General features: G+C 41.5%; 2 protein-coding genes across 2 annotated transcripts in view; both read left to right on the top strand.

Moving 5' to 3' along the window:
• Positions 1-60: 60 nt before the first annotated feature.
• Positions 61-20,388, top strand: part of LOC128246018 (double-strand break repair protein MRE11-like) — a 31,929-nt gene continuing 11,601 nt past the window's right edge. Inside the window, exons 1-5 of the mRNA XM_052964231.1 lie at positions 61-122; positions 4,573-5,621; positions 5,953-6,049; positions 7,862-7,959; positions 17,323-17,408. Coding sequence (XP_052820191.1) covers positions 4,574-5,621; positions 5,953-6,049; positions 7,862-7,959; positions 17,323-17,408 — 1,329 coding nt within the window. The 5' untranslated portion in view covers positions 61-122; position 4,573. The remainder of the gene's footprint in view (positions 123-4,572; positions 5,622-5,952; positions 6,050-7,861; positions 7,960-17,322; positions 17,409-20,388) is intronic.
• Positions 1,687-2,753, top strand: LOC128216842 (histone-lysine N-methyltransferase SETMAR-like). The gene is made up of 2 exons (XM_052923526.1): positions 1,687-2,068; positions 2,458-2,753. The coding sequence occupies exons 1-2, from the start codon at positions 1,687-1,689 to the stop codon at positions 2,751-2,753; spliced, it is 678 nt and encodes a 225-aa protein (XP_052779486.1).

Raw genomic sequence — 20,388 nt, 5'->3', positions numbered from 1 at the left:
AAATATAATTCGAACGATAAAGCGAGAGGATTTCCGATTCAACTATTTCCCGCGTGTTGAAGCGGTGTTACTGTAAATATTGTACGTAAAATTTGAGCCTGTTTAAAAGAACGAATAATAAGGTAACACTAAGGAATGATTAATCCTATGATTTGGATCAAACTTGAAAATACAGTATTGTCACTATTAACTGTCACATTGAAGTTTGTTCAAATGATGAGAAATTAAAATGTCATTTATTGTAATCATGTTTATTTTACAAGCTAACACCACAAGGGTGACAGCTCGTTTCCTTTTTACAAATAATCAGATTTCACCCCCATCCCCCACGTTTTTTGTAACTGAATATTTTTCTGGGGAATACTCAAACATAGTTATTAATGAACGAGTTTAAAAACAACCAGGTCAACTGACAACTAGCTACAATGGAACCTGGTCAAATAGCCCCCAAGTCAAAACACCCCCATTTTGGTCAAATAGCCCCCAAACTTGTTTTCAAACAGCCCCCACTTAGAAAAAAATGGTCAAAATGCCTTCACTGTTTTTTTTTATTTCAAAATTATATTTGAAGGTCAGTTGTAATATTTTGAAGATAAATTGGATTTTTATAATTGCTAATCAAACATTTATAACCTGATTTCAAGACAAAACAATTTTTGACAATTAAAATGTTTAAAATATATTAAAAGAAATTTGCATACATTAAAGACTTATGAATTAGAGAAGATAGGGCATCTTAATTATCACATTGTGCAATAATCGTATAAATGTGAAGCGCATATGTTTAAAACATAAATATTATGCTTAAATAGTAATAAATTATGCACAATATGAATAATGTTAGCTATAAAGCCCCAATAGAAATATGAACTCGTACTCTTTTGGTAATAATTTTGTGAAATGAGTTAAAAAAAAATAAACAGAAAATACACTTGCTTGCATTTATTTATTAGTTTACTTCGTAATGATGCAGTATAGTATACAACGACAGATTAGTGTATCTATTAGAGTATTGTCTACGGGTTGTATAAAGAAACAAGTTGAATTTGAAAATTATGCAATACTTACACCATACCAATTTCAAATATGTGATTAAATTTAGAACAAGAAATAATAAATTGACAGTTGAAATTTGAAGCTGGACTAATGCTGAGTATAATAATAGAAAATGAGAATTTCATCGTATGTTAGTATGTAAGGAATTTTGTGATATACGAAACACAGTATATACGAGGGGGAGTCAATAAGTTCGTGAACGACCCCTTTTTGTCCCTTATTGTACATCTTTTTTTTTCTTGAATTGTTTTTAGCATCATATTTCACATGTGATTTAATAAATATGGAAATTAATTACTAACTTATTTCATATTTTAAATATTTTATATTGATTTATTATTATACACTGTCAACAACGCGGCGCACTTTGAAATGGCGCTGTTACTAACATAACAATGTTATATAAAGTACGTCATTTTTGCGGGAAAAGAGCGTGTGATTCAGGCGAGACTTTTACTGACGTCACTTTGACGTGTCGATCATGTATATACGAAGTTTTGACGTCGTACCATAAACAACAACGGTGCGCTGACCTTTTAAAATACCCACACTAGGATTATCTTCAAGTAAATGACGTCAATGGATAACATTGAGAAGCGGGCTGTCATTAAGCATTGCGTTCGAGTCGGAATGACGCCCACCGACACGCTCAAGTTCATGAACCAGGGAAACACCGGACAATCATGTAAGCGAAGTTTAGTTTACAAGTGGCACGGGAGATTTTCAAATGGGAGAGAGGACATCAACGATGACAAACGAGCAGGAAGACCGGTAACCAGTGACTCATTGAAGCTAGCTGTTGCATCCGAGCTTTCTACCGACAGACGAAGAAGCATCCACGAACTTGCAGATATGTTTGATTTATGGCACGGCACAATGCATAAAATAATTACAAACGATCTGGGAATGAGGAAAGTCTCGGCACGATCGGTGCCGCGACTTTTGTCGGAAAATGAAAAAAACCTGCGCGTGGAAACGTCACAGTGCTTTCTGGCACGTCACGCCAGAGAAGGCGACCATTTCTTAAATAAAATTGTCATGTGCGATGAAACATGGCTACACTTTTATGACCCTGAAACAAAAGCTGAGTCAATGGTATGGAAATGACCCTCTTCACCGCCACCAAAGAAAGCAAAGGTCATCAAGTCAGCGAAAAAAGTGATGTTCCTCGTCTTCATGGATCACCGGGGCATACTCCTGTCACATGCCATCCCCACTGACAAGACCGTCAACGCGGGTTATTATCAAAAGGTAAACAGTATTAAAAGTCTAAAAATATTGTTTTATTAGTTGGATTTAAAATTATATTTTAAATAAATGCTTATTTACAAAAATAATAAAGTGTTTCATGTTTGTTTCTTTTATGATTAATTCCATAATTTTATTTTAATTTGTTCACAGGTTTGCGCCGTGATCTCGTTCACGCCATCCAAAAGAAGCGCCCGGATGTTGAGATCGAGAATCTCATCTTTCACCAAGATAACGCCCGGGCCCACCGTGCACAGGAAACACTGATGATGATTGACTTTTTAGGATTTGAGCGTCTCAATCATTCGCCGTACTCACCTGAGCCCGCCCCTATGGACTTCGCGATTTTTCCAAGACTGAAGGCCGATCTTCGCGGGAGACGTTTCGAATGTCTGGCAGAGTTCCGCAGTGCAGTCCAGTCATCGTTCGCGTCCCTGTCCGAGACATGATTTACAGAGGTGTACCGGAAATGGGTCGTCCGCCATCAGAAATGTGTCCAAGAGAGTGGAGAGTATTTTGAGAAACAGTAACGCCCATAACGTCAATGTCATGACATTGTTCCGAAGTGCGCCGCGGTATTGCAGATGGGTATTTTTTATTTTTTATTTATATTAGTAATTGTTATTGTATTCACATTTATTTTTTGTACATGTTTTGAAAACATATTTGTTATTGTGTATATTAAATTTCATTACACGCAAACGCGCATTTGTTTTTTTAAAACACTCGTTCACGAACTTATTGACTCCCCTCTCGTAGTACATGTTAATGTATATTGTATTGTACAATGCGAATAATTTTTACCAAACAGTATAAATGAGTATTTAAAAGATATGAAATAAATATGTGCAGAATACAATGTGCAAATTATTTCAAAAATAGAAAAGTTAAGTTATATGTTCTTTATGTTCCTTTAATTTTGATGCGTTATCAATATTAAAAAAAAGAAAAACAATAAAAACCTATGGCTTAGAAACATTTAAAATGTAGAAATGATACATTAATTATAGGTAATATTTAAAAACGTTTGTTATACTTACCTGGTTCAGTTGTCAGATTAATGAATGTTGGTTGCACTTCATTTTGTAAAATTAAAGGTTTAAAAATACTTAAGAATAACATAAGTATGCATACATACATATAAAAAGAATAAAAAAAAGTGGGGGCGTTTTGGGGGGGGGGCTTTTTGACCAATTTTAAAATGTGAGTGGGGGCTATTTGACCAAAATGGGGGCTAATTGACTTGGGGGCTATTTGACTAGGAAGCGCTACAATAATGAGCGATGAGGGATACTTTTTTATTATTTTGACATTTCTTATGTATCCCTGTAACGCTACGACTCTCTACCATTCAACACTGGGCGAAATAATATATAGTAATTGTATGCATAAATGTTGAATAATAATCACAAAATTGTTCAATATATACCCGACAGTGATCTTAACTGAATTGAATTTGTCAATAGAGTCGTTATTTTCACATAAATATATTCTTGGTCACGAAAACCGTTTAATACATGTACACAACCTGTCAGATTTGTCCCAGATTTACAGATATCGGGATACTTGATAAACAATCGACACATCTTACTGTTTTATTATACCCAAAAGTGTTTTGGGGCATAATGACATAAATAAATATGTGTTTAATAGTAGCCAACAATATTTTCATAGAAATTTGAATTTATAACAGAGATAATTTCAAAATTGTGGCCGCGAGGATTCTCTGCGCAAGGACCGTTATCTACTTTTTGCTGGGATGGTGGGCGTCTTGAGCCTGCCATGGTAAAAAAAATCTTCAAAAGACTCATTCAGGGCCATTTAGGTGGACTAACTGACAACCAGGTCAACTGAACATACCTTAGTCATTCTAAAATGCTGTCCAGGCTTTTTTTAATGATGGTTAGAAAAAGAGCCTGGACTGCATTTTAGAATGACTAAAACAAACCTTAGTGCCTTTACAGCATTCCTATATTGGAACCCACACACACCTCTAAGACAGGCCAAATTTCAGGCTGGGCTGCTCAGCTTCGCTCATGAGCTTATACATCTGGTGCAAATTGATAGTCCTAGTAGCTCCTGTGTTTCTGATGAACACTACTGTGATGATATTGCATGCTTGTGAACCTTTTATTTCATTAGGGAATATATTTTGCTCTTGTTATGACCATGTTTTTTTTTTTTTAACTTTTTGCAATCTGTACGGTACATAATGATGTACATGCAAGTTCTTACTATAACTTCATTGCCAGTGTTCTTTCTTTTCAGTATGGCAGAAGACATTGCAGAAGGCATTGCAGAAGGTGAAGAAAACATTTTTAAGATTCTGATTGCAACAGACATCCATCTTGGCTATGCCGAAAAAGATCCAATCAGGGGTAATGACTCACTGGTAACATTTGAAGAAATTCTGGAAAATGCCCGCAAACATGAAGTAGACTTTGTCTTGTTAGGTGGAGACTTGTACCATGAAAACAAACCATCAAGACGAATTGTGCATGGGACTCTATCACTGTTTAGAAATTACTGTCTGGGTGATAAACCAGTCCAGTTTGAATTTCTCAGTGACCAGTCAAAGAATTTTGAGCACTGCCAGTTTCCAGCATTAAACTATGAGGATCCTAACTTGAATATTGCAATACCAGTATTTTCCATACATGGCAATCATGATGATCCAACTGGTCAGGGGAATCTGTGCTCCCTTGATGTGCTTCATAGTGCAGGCTATGTGAACTACTTTGGTAAAACTAATTCTTTGGACAAGATTCAAGTAAGCCCGTTGTTGTTTCAGAAAGGATCATCCAAGCTTGCCTTATATGGGTTGGGTTCTGTGCGAGATGAAAGGTTGCACAGAGTGTTTCTGCACAAAAATGTGACAATGTTGAGGCCAAAAGAAAACAGGGATGATTGGTTTAACATGTTTGTAATACATCAGAATCGATCAAAACACGGCCCAACAAACCACATACCAGAACAGTTCTTGGATGACTTCCTAGACTTGATATTCTGGGGGCATGAGCATGAATGTCGACTGGAGGCTGAGTGGAATGGTACGCAGAACTTCTACGTTACACAGCCAGGCAGCAGTGTTGCCACGTCTCTCAGCGAGGGGGAAACCGTGACCAAACACTGCGGTCTGCTCATGATTAAGGGGAAGAATTTTAAGATTACACCGATACGTCTGGAGACAGTTAGACAGTTTTACATGGAGGATATAGTGCTGAGTGACACATCACTGAATCCCCTTGACCATGACATAGGAAAGAAAGTTGAAGCGTACTGTCAGAGGCGTGTTGAAGATTTGCTTGAGCGTGCAGGTAACTTTTTAAAAATATTTTTTAGGTATAGTTTAATACATAAAAAGTTATGTTATAAAGGAATATTTGTACATTGTTTTGGTTAGAAATTATGGTGCATACTTTTAAGTTAGAAGTATCTTTAAGGCATGGAAATTGGTTATTATCTCCTGAATAAAATGTCTCTTAAGCATTTCAGCTGAATACTTGGAATTGAAAATTACTAGTTTGCAATGTTTCTTATTCAGGTCTCTTAAAATCAGCCTTCCTGTTAATTATACCAATGCTGCAGTAAGTGAAAATGCTCTCTTAACCTCGAAGAATGTGTTAAGTGTAAACTACCTCATTTCAGCAAGAGAACACACAGGAAACAAGAAACAGCCAACTCAGCCGTTGATAAGGATTCGGATTGACTACTCCGGGGGATTTGAACCGTTCAGTCAACACAGGTACTCTACATGCTGATCATTATTGTATTTTGTGGCAGAAACAAATTGCTGGCTAAATCAGGAATACATGTATGCTTGAAAACATGTGTCGTGAAAGTATGTTTTTGTCGAGTTCACTTGTGGTGAGCAAGGCACAGTTATCCCAATCGCGGTTCTGTGTATGTGCGTTCATCTGACCATGCATTACAGGATTTTCAAAAAACTTGCCATGAAGGTTCACCATGATGAGGTGGAGTGTTGCTCAGAGCCCAGGTCTTTATGTCGAAGGTTAGAGGTCAAAGGTTGATCCTTTTCTGGGCGGTATCCTGACCATGCATTACATTTTCAAAAAACTTTCCATTACGGTTCACCATGTTGAGGCAGCATGTCATGCACAAGACAAATTTCTGTCCCATGGTACCTCAAAGGTCATGTTCATGCTTACAGGTCAAAGGATGAGATGATTCTTGTCCAGGCTGTAAATTGACAATGCAGCGTAGAATTTTCAAAAAACTTGCAATGAAGGTTCACCATGCTGAGGTGGCGTTGCACACACAAGAACAAGGTCTTTACCTCAAAGGTCAAGGTCAAGCTTTGAGGTCAAAGGTTGAAATGATTACTGTTGATGGAACTGATTTGGACTGAACCTTTTCAGGGCTTTATCTTTACCATGCATTTTAGGATTTTCGAAAACTCTTAAGGCCATGAGGCAAAGTGTCGCTGGTTCCATATATTGTTCTACTCCATGTTATTCTGTATTGCAATTGCATGAAAGAGCATTATGTCTGTGTCAAAAGCTCTTCCAACAGGCTTGACATGTCACCATTTGGCATCTAGTTATAATAGGTGTGTTTTATTGTCATCGTTGATACCTGTAAATGAAATGTCCTGATTGGCCCATTTCTTTTCACTATGGATAACTGACACTTTCTCAGTGTAGAACATAATTTCATAGATATATATGTGGAATGTAAGTGAATGCATAATGGCTAGACAAGTCTTATAAAAATGTTATTTCTTGATATTTATGGAATTAAGAACAAGAGATCACTTTTACTAAACCATTCACTGTCCTTTATTGCCCATGTATAAGGTGTCTCCCAAGATACATAGCCAAATGTGATTACTCTAATTGTTTAAGTCTGATCGCTATGGACAATTTACAGGATACTAAATTATGTTTTGGAAGTGCGAACACTGCGTGTTGAAAAACATTCGTTTTTTATGAGCAGGTCATGTGGACTGGCGCACACTATGAAATCATGTTTTGTATGTAACTGCTTTATGTTTGTTATTCTATTTCGGTACATGGTAGATATCAAATAACTAGGCAAACCTTTAGTTAATTATTTAGGAAGTTATTTCACAAATATTTCTGGATTTTATGTAGTAAGCCTTCTACAATGTTTCCATTAACAGAAGATAACTTGCTTACTTGTAAGTTGAGCATCCATTTTTTGGATAGATAAAAAGATGATAACAACTTAGTTACATGAAAGTTCAAGACCACAAAGGCCAACACAAGGAAATTTTATGAAAAACAAGACATGTTTTGATTTGATTTGAGTGGTAAAATTGAACTTTTTAGATATAAATACCCAAAAATAATGTTTTGGAACAGTTTTAAAATAGCTGAAATTATGTTGCCTTGTGTTATGTCTCTTGTAGTGATCGATTTTAAACAGTTTTTGAGATATTTATTCAAAATTTGGCCTATGAATGCAGATATCATTTATCAATTTACCAAATTCCATAACTCTCTGTCCTTCACTTGTTTTGCTAAAGCAATTGTCTCCGATATTCTGATTCACCCCTCATATGTTTTGTTTGCAGGTTTGGTCAGAAGTTTGTGGAGCGGGTGGCCAATCCCAAGGACATGATCTACTTTATGAGGAAGAAGGCAGTTGCAGCAGGCAAACAGGAAAGTGGAGGTAAACATAAATTAAATAAGATGTTCAAATGTAAGTTTTTTAGTCATTCAATTGTGAAACTCAAAAGTTTTATTTGTGAAACAATATTAAGATTTCATTTAGTTTTATAATAATATGTCGGAACATAATAATTAAATGACTATTTTGGGATGGCTTGGTATACACTATTGTTCATTTGGGATGGACATGATAAGGTACACCTGGGGTGCAACTTTGCCTCTCTCTAAGATGAATTTAAAGAACAATGTTTATTCAGCAAAAATATGGTAATATGGGAAATAATGGTCTAAATTATGAATTCATGTCAATTAAGGAGATTTAAAATTAACAGTGCCAAAAATTACAACGTTTTTCACAAAGTTGAATTTTTTTCACTTGGATGCTTGATGAATATGGCTCCTGGTGGCGTTTTAATGGAGACTTTCAGCAGAGAGGTTTACCATGAGACCCTAATTATACTCTCTTAAACAATCATACTATGCTGTTTGATACTTGCATAGCTACATATGACCCCTAAACTCTGACTGTAATTGCCTAAAATGTGCGTCAGTTTATGCCCTGTGTGTAATGACCCAAACTTTGTGTAAGTATATGCCCTGTGTGAAATTAGTCCAACTATGTGTAGGTATATGCCCTGTGTGAAATGAGTCCAACTATGTGTAAGTATATGCTCTGTGTGAAATGAGTCCAACTATGTGTCAGCAAATGACCTGTGTGAAATGAGTCCAAGTATGTGTACATAACTGTGTGTCAGTGTGAAGCCAGCATGTCTATAACCACCCCAACTGTGTGTCACCGTATAGCCAGCCTGTCTGAAATGACACAAACTGTGTGTCAGCATGTAGTAGTGATGAAACGATTATCGAGTACAATCGATAAATCGTCACTGACAATGCTGTCGCCGACAATCAATAGTGGTTGTCCAAAATCGATTTTCCTCATTTTACTTCCGGTAACTACGTATTTTTTTGTTTTGTGGTTAAAGTCGAGTAAATGTCAATTTTTTCTTTCCGGTCTCGTTGAGTTCAATTTAACAAGGAAGGTCACTCTCTTACACAAATGCGGTGAATGTAAACACTTTGTCTTTATATGAACTTACAAACTCTCCCGAAATAACAAATTGTTTTTATTGTTTATATCTTCATAAAACCTTCTTCAATAACCTGTCTCTATGGTGAAGTGGGTCCGGTCTTACCTGTAAATACCGGGGATCCCGGATCGGTGCATTCTGTTTTTGAAACCTTTTTTGGTATCGTTTGTAATAAACTAATTTACTTTTTTGTGAAAGTTCTATGAAATTAAGTTATTCGTATGAAATGTTCATTATAACAGGTTATTGAATGATAAGCTGGTTCACAAATATTTAATATGCTTTTACAAAGAAGAAATGCTAAGATAACTTACATAATGCGGTGTGCATCATTTTGCAATTGATGTGCAATTATTAAGTATGTGTTGTGTTTTTATGTTTTTCGTTAAGTAATTAAAGGCGAATAAGGTTATGGAAATTCACTTTCTATTGCAAAATGCATGACCATACTGCATAGCATTACACACACTGATTCCAAGTTGAACCATTTAAATGATCATGATGATACTATGTATAAAGAATGTATTCCTTACTGATATTATGAACTTTCAATTATTGTCCGATAGTAAATCAAAATGCCTGGCCCGATTCGATTCGATTATCGATAGCAAATGAAGTCCGATTTTCAAACACTAGCATGTAGCCATCCTGTCTGTAATGACCCCAACTGTGTGAGAGCCTGTAGCCAGCATGTCTGCAATGACACCAACTGTGCTAGGGTGTAGCCAGCATGTCTGTAATGACACCAACTGTGTGTCAGGGTGTAGCCAGCCTGTCTGTAATGATACCAACTGTGTGTCTGTGTATAGCCAGCCTGTCTGTAATGATACCAACTGTGTGTCTGTGTATAGCCAGCCTGTCTGTAATGACACCAACTGTGTGTCAGGGTGTAGCCATCATCTCTGTAATGACCCCAACTGTGTGTCAGGGTGTAGCCATCATCTCTGTAATGACCCCAACTGTGTGTCAGGGTGTAGCCATCATCTCTGTAATGACCCCAACTGTGTGTCAGTGTGTAGCCAGCATGTCTGTAATGACACCAACTGTGTGTCAGTGTGTAGCCAGCATGTCTGTAATGACCCCAACTGTGTGTCAGGGTGTAGCCAGCATGTCTGTAATGACACCAACCGTGTGTCAGTGTGTAGCCAGCATGTCTGTAATGACACCAACCGTGTGTCAGGGTGTAGCCAGCATGTCTGTAATGACACCAACCGTGTGTCAGGGTGTAGCCAGCATGTCTGTAATGACACCAACTGTGTGTCAGGGTGTAGCCAGCATGTCTGTAATGACACCAACCGTGTGTCAGGGTGTAGCCAGCATGTCTGTAATGACACCAACCGTGTGTCAGGGTGTAGCCAGCATGTCTGTAATGACACCAACCGTGTGTCAGGGTGTAGCCAGCATGTCTGTAATGACACCAACCGTGTGTCAGGGTGTAGCCAGCATGTCTGTAATGACACCAACCGTGTGTCAGGGTGTAGCCAGCATGTCTGTAATGACACCAACCGTGTGTCTGTGTGTAGCCAGCATGTCTGTAATGACCCCAACCGTGTGTCAGGGTGTAGCCAGCATGTCTGTAATGACACCAACCGTGTGTCAGGGTGTAGCCAGCATGTCTGTAATGACACCAACCGTATGTCAGGGTGTAGCCAGCATGTCTGTAATGACACCAACCGTGTGTCAGTGTGTAGCCAGCATGTCTGTAATGACACCAACCGTGTGTCAGTGTGTAGCCAGCATGTCTGTAATGACACCAACCGTGTGTCTGTGTGTAGCCAGCATGTCTGTAATGACACCAACCGTGTGTCAGTGTGTAGCCAGCATGTCTGTAATGACACCAACTGTGTGTCAGTGTGTAGCCAGCATGTCTGTAATGACACCAACTGTGTGTCAGTGTGTAGCCAGCATGTCTGTAATGACACCAACTGTGTGTCAGTGTGTAGCCAGCATGTCTGTAATGACACCAACTGTGTGTCAGTGTGTAGCCAGCATGTCTGTAATGACACCAACTGTGTGTCAGGGTGTAGCCAGCATGTCTGTAATGACACCAACTGTGTGTCAGGGTGTAGCCAGCATGTCTGTAATGACACCAACCTTATGTCAGGGTGTAGCCAGCATGTCTGTAATGACACCAACTGTGTGTCAGGGTGTAGCCAGCATGTCTGTAATGACACCAACTGTGTGTCAGTGTGTAGCCAGCATGTCTGTAATGACACCAACTGTGTGTCAGGGTGTAGCCAGCATGTCTGTAATGACACCAACTGTGTGTCAGGGTGTAGCCAGCATGTCTGTAATGACACCAACTGTGTGTCAGGGTGTAGCCAGCATGTCTGTAATGACACCAACCGTGTGTCAGGGTGTAGCCAGCATGTCTGTAATGACATCAACCGTGTGTCAGTGTGTAGCCATCATCTCTGTAATGACACCAACTGTGTGTCAGCGTGTAGCCAGCATGTCTGTAATGACCCCAACTGTGTGTCAGGGTGTAGCCAGCATGTCTGTAATGACACCAACTGTGTGTCAGTGTGTAGCCATCATCTCTGTGATGACACCAACTGTGTGTCAGCGTGTAGCCAGCATGTCTGTAATGACCCCAACTGTGTGTCAGGGTGTAGCCAGCATGTCTGTAATGACCCCAACTGTGTGTCTGTGTATAGCCAGCCTGTCTGTAATGACCCCAACTGTGTGTCTGTGTATAGCCAGCATGTCTGTAATGACACCAACCGTGTGTCAGCGTGTAGCCAGCATGTCTGTAATGACACCAACCGTGTGTCAGCGTGTAGCCAGCATGTCTGTAATGACACCAACCGTGTGTCAGGGTGTAGCCAGCATGTCTGTAATGACCCCAACTGTGTGTCAGGGTGTAGCCAGCCTGTCTGTAATGACCCCAACTGTGTGTCAGTGTGTAGCCAGCATGACCCCAACTGTGTGTCAGCGTGTAGCCAGCATGTCTGTAATGACCCCAACTGTGTGTCAGGGTGTAGCCAGCATGTCTGTAATGACCCCAACTGTGTGTCAGTGTGTAGCCAGCATGTCTGTAATGACCCCAACTGTGTGTCAGGGTGTAGCCAGCATGTCTGTAATGACCCCAACTGTGTGTCAGGGTGTAGCCAGCATGTCTGTAATGACCCCAACTGTGTGTCAGCGTGTAGCCAGCATGTCTGTAATGACCCCAACCGTGTGTCAGCGTGTAGCCAGCATGTCTGTAATGACACCAACTGTGTGTCAGCGTGTAGCCAGCATGTCTGTAATGACCCCAACTGTGTGTCAGCGTGTAGCCAGCATGTCTGTAATGACCCCAACTGTGTGTCAGCGTGTAGCCAGCATGTCTGTAATGACACCAACCGTGTGTCAGGGTGTAGCCAGCATGTCTGTAATGACACCAACCGTGTGTCAGGGTGTAGCCAGCATGTCTGTAATGACACCAACCGTGTGTCAGGGTGTAGCCAGCATGTCTGTAATGACACCAACTGTGTGTCAGGGTGTAGCCAGCCTGTCTGTAATGACCCCAACTGTGTGTCAGGGTGTAGCCAGCCTGTCTGTAATGACCCCAACTGTGTGTCAGGGTGTAGCCAGCCTGTCTGTAATGACCCCAACCGTGTGTCAGCGTGTAGCCAGCATGTCTGTAATGAAACCAACTGTGTGTCAGGGTGTAGCCAGCATGTCTGTAATGACACCAACTGTGTGTCAGGGTGTAGCCAGCATGTCTGTAATGACCCCAACTGTGTGTCAGGGTGTAGCCAGCATGTCTGTAATGAAACCAACTGTGTGTCAGCGTGTAGCCAGCATGTCTGTAATGACCCCAACTGTGTGTCAGCGTGTAGCCAGCATGTCTGTAATGACACCAACCGTGTGTCAGCGTGTAGCCAGCATGTCTGTAATGACACCAACCGTGTGTCAGCGTGTAGCCAGCCTGTCTGTAATGACACCAACCGTGTGTCAGGGTGTAGCCAGCCTGTCTGTAATGACACCAACTGTGTGTCAGTGTGTAGCCATCATCTCTGTAATGACACCAACTGTGTGTCAGGGTGTAGCCAGCATGTCTGTAATGACCCCAACCGTGTGTCAGGATGTAGCCAGCATGTCTGTAATGACACCAACCGTGTGTCAGGGTGTAGCCAGCATGTCTGTAATGACACCAACTGTGTGTCAGGGTGTAGCCAGCATGTCTGTAATGACCCCAACTGTGTGTCAGGGTGTAGCCAGCATGTCTGTAATGACCCCAACTGTGTGTCAGGGTGTAGCCAGCATGTCTGTAATGACACCAACCGTGTGTCAGCGTGTAGCCAGCATGTCTGTAATGACACCAACCGTGTGTCAGCGTGTAGCCAGCCTGTCTGTAATGACACCAACCGTGTGTCAGCGTGTAGCCAGCCTGTCTGTAATGACCCCAACTGTGTGTCAGTGTGTAGCCAGCATGTCTGTAATGACACCAGCCGTGTGTCAGCGTGTAGCCAGCCTGTCTGTAATGACCCCAACTGTGTGTCAGCGTGTAGCCAGCATGTCTGTAATGACACCAACTGTGTGTCAGGGTGTAGCCAGCATGTCTGTAATGACACCAACTGTGTGTCAGGGTGTAGCCAGCATGTCTGTAATGACACCAACTGTGTGTCAGGGTGTAGCCAGAATGTCTGTAATGACCCCAACTGTGTGTCAGCGTGTAGCCAGCATGTCTGTAATGACACCAACTGTGTGTCAGCGTGTAGCCAGCATGTCTGTAATGACACCAACTGTGTGTCAGCGTGTAGCCAGCATGTCTGTAATGACACCAACTGTGTGTCAGGGTGTAGCCAGCATGTCTGTAATGACACCAACTGTGTGTCAGGGTGTAGCCAGCATGTCTGTAATGACACCAACTGTGTGTCAGTGTGTAGCCAGCATGTCTGTAATGACACCAACTGTGTGTCAGCGTGTAGCCAGCATGTCTGTAATGACCCCAACTGTGTGTCAGGGTGTAGCCAGCATGTCTGTAATGACCCCAACTGTGTGTCTGTGTGTAGCCAGCATGTCTGTAATGACACCAACTGTGTGTCAGGGTGTAGCCAGCATGTCTGTAATGACCCCAACTGTGTGTCAGCGTGTAGCCAGCATGTCTGTAATGACCCCAACTGTGTGTCAGCATGTAGCCAGCATGTCTGTAATGACACCAACTGTGTGTCTGTGTGTAGCCAGCATGTCTGTAATGACCCCAACTGTGTGTCAGTGTGTAGCCAGCATGTCTGTAATGACACCAACCGTGTGTCAGCGTGTAGCCAGCATGTCTGTAATGACACCAACCGTGTGTCAGCGTGTAGCCAGCATGTCTGTAATGACACCAACTGTGTGTCAGGGTGTAGCCAGCATGTCTGTAATGACACCAACTGTGTGTCAGTGTGTAGCCAGCATGTCTGTAATGACACCAACCGTGTGTCAGCGTGTAGCCAGCATGTCTGTAATGACACCAACCGTGTGTCAGCGTGTAGCCAGCATGTCTGTAATGACACCAACCGTGTGTCAGCGTGTAGCCAGCATGTCTGTAATGACACCAACCGTGTGTCAGTGTGTAGCCAGCATGTCTGTAATGACCCCAACCGTGTGTCAGTGTGTAGCCAGCATGTCTGTAATGACACCAACTGTGTGTCAGTGTGTAGCCAGCATGTCTGTAATGACACCAACTGTGTGTCAGTGTGTAGCCAGCATGTCTGTAATGACCCCAACCGTGTGTCAGTGTGTAGCCAGCATGTCTGTAATGACCCCAACCGTGTGTCAGTGTGTAGCCAGCATGTCTGTAATGACCCCAACTGTGTGTCAGTGTGTAGCCAGCATGTCTGTAATGACACCAACTGTGTGTCAGGGTGTAGCCAGCATGTCTGTAATGACACCAACCGTGTGTCAGTGTGTAGCCAGCATGTCTGTAATGACACCAACCGTGTGTCAGTGTGTAGCCAGCATGTCTGTAATGACACCAACCGTGTGTCAGCGTGTAGCCAGCATGTCTGTAATGACCCCAACTGTGTGTCAGTGTGTAGCCAGCATGTCTGTAATGACACCAACTGTGTGTCAGTGTGTAGCCAGCATGTCTGTAATGACCCCAACTGTGTGTCAGCGTGTAGCCAGCCTGTCTGTAATGACCCCAACTGTGTGTCAGCGTGTAGCCAGCCTGTCTGTAATGACCCCAACTGTGTGTCAGGGTGTAGCCAGCATGTCTGTAATGACCCCAACTGTGTGTCAGGGTGTAGCCAGCATGTCTGTAATGACCCCAACTGTGTGTCAGCGTGTAGCCAGCATGTCTGTAATGACCCCAACTGTGTGTCAGTGTGTAGCCAGCATGTCTGTAATGACACCAACCGTGTGTCAGCGTGTAGCCAGCATGTCTGTAATGACACCAACCGTGTGTCAGCGTGTAGCCAGCCTGTCTGTAATGATCCTGTGTGTCAGTGTGTAGCCAGCATGTCTGTAATGACACCAACTGTGTGTCAGGGTGTAGCCAGCATGTCTGTAATGACACCAACTGTGTGTCAGTGTGTAGCCAGCATGTCTGTAATGACACCAACTGTGTGTCAGGGTGTAGCCAGCATGTCTGTAATGACACCAACTGTGTGTCAGGGTGTAGCCAGCATGTCTGTAATGACACCAACCGTATGTCAGGGTGTAGCCAGCATGTCTGTAATGACACCAACTGTGTGTCAGTGTGTAGCCAGCATGTCTGTAATGACACCAACTGTGTGTCAGGGTGTAGCCAGCATGTCTGTAATGACACCAACTGTGTGTCAGGGTGTAGCCAGCATGTCTGTAATGACACCAACTGTGTGTCAGGGTGTAGCCAGCATGTCTGTAATGACACCAACTGTGTGTCAGGGTGTAGCCAGCATGTCTGTAATGACACCAACCGTGTGTCAGGGTGTAGCCAGCATGTCTGTAATGACACCAACTGTGTGTCAGTGTGTAGCCATCATCTCTGTAATGACACCAACCGTGTGTCAGCGTGTAGCCAGCATGTCTGTAATGACCCCAACTGTGTGTCAGGGTGTAGCCAGCATGTCTGTAATGACACCAACCGTGTGTCAGCGTGTAGCCAGCATGTCTGTAATGACCCCAACCATGTGTCAGCGTGTAGCCAGCATGTCTGTAATGATACCAACCGTGTGTCAGGGTGTAGCCAGCATGTCTGTAATGACACCAACCGTGTGTCAGTGTGTAGCCAGCATGTCTGTAATGACACCAACCGTGTGTCAGTGTGTAGCCATCATCTCTGTAATGACACCAACTGTGTGTCAGCGTGTAGCCAGCATGTCTGTAATGACACCAACCGTGTGTCAGCGTGTAGCCAGCATGTCTGTAATGACCCCAACTGTGTGTCAGGGTGTAGCCAGCATGTCTGTAATGACCCCAACTGTGTGTCAGGGTGTAGCCAGCATGTCTGTAATGACACCAACTGTGTGTCAGGGTGTAGCCAGCATGTCTGTAATGACCCCAACTGTGTGTCAGCGTGTAGCCAGCATGTCTGTAATGACCCCAACCGTGTGTCAGTGTGTAGCCAGCATGTCTGTAATGACCCCAACCGTGTGTCAGTGTGTAGCCAGCATGTCTGTAATGACCCCAACTGTGTGTCAGCGTGTAGCCAGCATGTCTGTAATGACCCCAATTGTGTGTCAGCGTGTAGCCAGCATGTCTGTAATGACCCCAATTGTGTGTCAGTGTGTAGCCAGCATGTCTGTAATGACACCAACTGTGTGTCAGTGTGTAGCCAGCATGTCTGTTATGACACCAACTGTGTGTCAGGGTGTAGCCAGCATGTCTGTAATGACCCCAACTGTGTGTCAGGGTGTAGCCAGCATGTCTGTAATGACCCCAACTGTGTGTCAGTGTGTAGCCAGCATGTCTCTAATGAAACCAACCGTGTGCCAGTGTGTAGCCAGCATGTCTGTTATGACACCAACTGTGTGTCTGTGTGTAGCCAGCCTGTCTGTTATGACACCTGACCAACTGTGTGTCAGGGTGTAGCCAGCCTGTCTGTAATGACCCCAACTGTGTGTCAGTGTGTAGCCAGCATGTCTGTTATGACACCAACTGTGTGTCAGCGTGTAGCCAGCCTGTCTGTAATGACACCAACTGTGTGTCAGGGTGTAGCCAGCATGTCTGTAATGACCCCAACTGTTTGTCAGTGTGTACCCAGCATCTCTGTAATGACACCAACTGTATGTCAGGGTGTAGCCAGCATGTCTGTAATGACACCAACAGGCCAGACTGTTTGTTATGACACCAACTGTGTGAAAGTCCATTCTGTATTGTAGATGTGGACCTAGAGGACATCAAGGTGGACCTGCCAACAGCGCGGGTTGAGGACATGGTCAAAGAATACTTTACCCAGGCAGACGAGGTAAGTAGGACCAATCTTGTGAACATCGGATACATACACATGGGACAGCAATTTATGACATAATTTGTATTCCAAGTCTTATGTGTATTCTCTTGAATGTTCAACCCCAAATTTATCACTCGAACATTGTTTGTGAATCTTGACTGGTTAAGAAATTGGTTTGTGCTGTTTGGTTTAAGTAAAAAGTAACAATGCTTCATTGTATGTGCATTCTATTTTTACGGTTGTCCGGCAAGTTCAATGGTAAGCACACTTGCTTCTCACCTATGTGACCCTGATTGGATTTCCTGTCTGGGAACATTTGAGTTTGGTTTGTGGTCACCAAGCCAGACAAGTAGGTTCCTCTGGATACTCCACCTTCCCCCACTTTACAAGACAACACTCTTACATTACAATGTGAGAATGATTAATATGATTGTAATAAATTGTTTCATAACTATTGTAAAATAAATAAGTTTAAAATAAACACTTTCTATCATGTTTTGAAGAATAAATATTTTGGCATATAATACAGTTGTTTGTCTATGAATATAGTAAAAATGGACATATTTTTGAATTAATGCTGTATCACAATAACATATTATCAATATATTAATATTATTATTTGTATCATAAATATTTCACACGAAAATATTAAGCCACACATACACATTAACAAAGAATAACACAAAAAAGAAGACTTAACTTAGATCTTTAATGCCATGACCATTATTAGAAATAATTTGTTCACAGTGCCCAAATGGAAGCATAAATGTGCGACTTGGTAATTCTTTTAAGCCCTTGAAGGCAAAAATATTGTACAATGTTGTTTTGTAGTTTGATGATAAGTCAGCATTCAGTCATTGAAAAAAATCCTGCCTGAAAATATGGCCAAAAGAGAAATACCCTTGTTACCTGGTATGTGATATTGTTACAGAAGCTGCGTTTGCAGGTATTAATACCTGTTATGTGATACCCAGCTTCTGTAACCATATCACATACCTGTTATGTGATATTGCTATCTTTGCAGGTATGAATACCTGTTATGTGATACCCAGCTTCTGTAACAATATCACATAACAATGTGATATTGTTACAGAAGCTGGGTTTGCAGGTATTAATACCTGTTATGTGATATTGTTACAGAAGCTGTGTTTGCAGGTGTTTATACCTGTTATGACATATTGTTATAGGAGCTGGGTTTTCAGGTGTTTATACCTGTTATGTGATATTGTTACAGAAGCTGGGTTTTCAGGTGTTTATACCTGTTATGTGATATTGTTACAGAAGCTGGGTTTTCAGGTGTTTATACCTGTTATGTGATATTGTTACAGAAGCTGGGTTTTCAGGTGTTTATACCTGTTATGAGATATTGTTACAGAAGCTGGGTTTGCAGGTGTTAATACCTGTTATATGATATTGTTACAGGAGCTGGGTTTGCAGGTGTTAATACCTGTTATGTGATATTGTTACAGGAGCTGGGTTTGCCTGTGTTAATACCTGATATGCGATATTGTTACAGAAGCTGGGTTTGCCTGTGTTAATACCTGTTATGCGATATTGTTACAGAAGCTGGGTTTGCAGGTGTTAATACCTGTTATGCGATATTGTTACAGAAGCTGGGTTTGCCTGTGTTAATACCTGTTATGTGATATTGTTACAGAAGATGGGTTTGCAGGTGTTAATACCTGTTATGCGATATTGTTACAGAAGCTGGGTTTGCAGGTGTTAATACCTGTTATGTGATATTGTTACAGAAGCTGGGTTTGCAGGTGTTAATACCTGTTATGCGATATTGTTACAGAAGCTGGGTTTGCCTGTGTTAATACCTGATATGCGATATTGTTACAGAAGCTGGGTTTGCAGGTGTTAATACCTGTTATGCGATATTGTTACAGAAGCTGGGTTTTCAGGTGTTAATACCTGTTATGCGATATTGTTACAGAAGCTGGGTTTTCAGGTGTTAATACCTGTTATGTGATATTGTTACAGAAGCTGGGTTTTCAGATGTTAATACCTGTTATGAGATATTGTTACAGAAGCTGCGTTTTCAGGTGTTAATACCTGTTATGTGATATTGTTACAGAAGCTGGGTTTTCAGGTGTTTATACCTGTTATGTGATATTGTTACAGGAGCTGGGTTTGCAGGTATTTATACCTGTTATGAGATATTGTTACAGAAGCTGGGTTTGCAGGTGTTTATACCTGTTATATGATATTGTTACAGGAGCTGGGTTTGCAGGTGTTAATACCTGTTATGAGATATTGTTACAGAATCTGTGTCTGCAAGTTTTAATAACTGTTATGTGATATTGTTACAAAAGTTGGGTTTGCAGATGTTAATTCCTGGTATATGATATAGTTACAGGAGCTGGGTTTGCAGGTGTTAATACCTGTTATGCGATATTGTTACAGAAGCTGGGTTTTCAGGTGTTAATACCTGTTATGCAATATTGTTACAGAAGCTGGGTTTTCAGGTATTAATACCTGTTATGAGATATTGTTACAGAAGCTGGGTTTTCAGGTGTTTATACCTGTTATGTGATATTGTTACAGAAGCTGGGTTTTCATGTGTTTATACCTGTTATGTGATATTGTTACAGAAGCTGGGTTTTCAGGTGTTTATACCTGTTATGAGATATAGTTACAGAAGCTGGGTTTGCAGGTGTTTATACCTGTTATGTGATATAGTTACAGAAGCTGGGTTTGCAGGTGTTTATACCTGTTATGAGATATTGTTACAGGAGCTGGGTTTTCAGGTGTTTATACCTGTTATGTGCTTTTGTTACAGGAGCTGGGTTTGCAGGTGTTAATACCTGTTATGTGATATTGTGACAGGAGCTGGGTTTGCAGGTGTTTATACCTGTTATGTGATATTGTTACAGAAGCTGGGTTTGCAGGTGTTAATACCTGTTATGTGATATTGTTACAGAAGCTGGGTTTGCAGGTGTTTATACCTGTTATGTGATATTGTTACAGAAGCTGGGTTTGCAGGTGTTTA

This window comes from Mya arenaria, chromosome 2, assembly GCF_026914265.1.
Source record: "Mya arenaria isolate MELC-2E11 chromosome 2, ASM2691426v1".
NCBI lineage: Eukaryota > Metazoa > Mollusca > Bivalvia > Myida > Myidae > Mya > Mya arenaria.
Note: the sequence above shows the minus strand (reverse complement) of the source record. Positions and strands in the feature narration are given on the sequence as shown.

What these genes read in the sequence shown, in the direction of transcription:
- LOC128216842 (XM_052923526.1), top strand. Translation starts at nt 1,687, where the DNA reads ATGACGCCCACCGACACGCTCAAGTTCATGAACCAGGGAAACACCGGA. An exon ending in GGCACGTCACGCCAGAGAAG is followed by an intron (nt 2,069 to 2,457) that starts GCGACCATTTCT and finishes ATTTGTTCACAG; the next exon opens with GTTTGCGCCGTGATCTCGTT.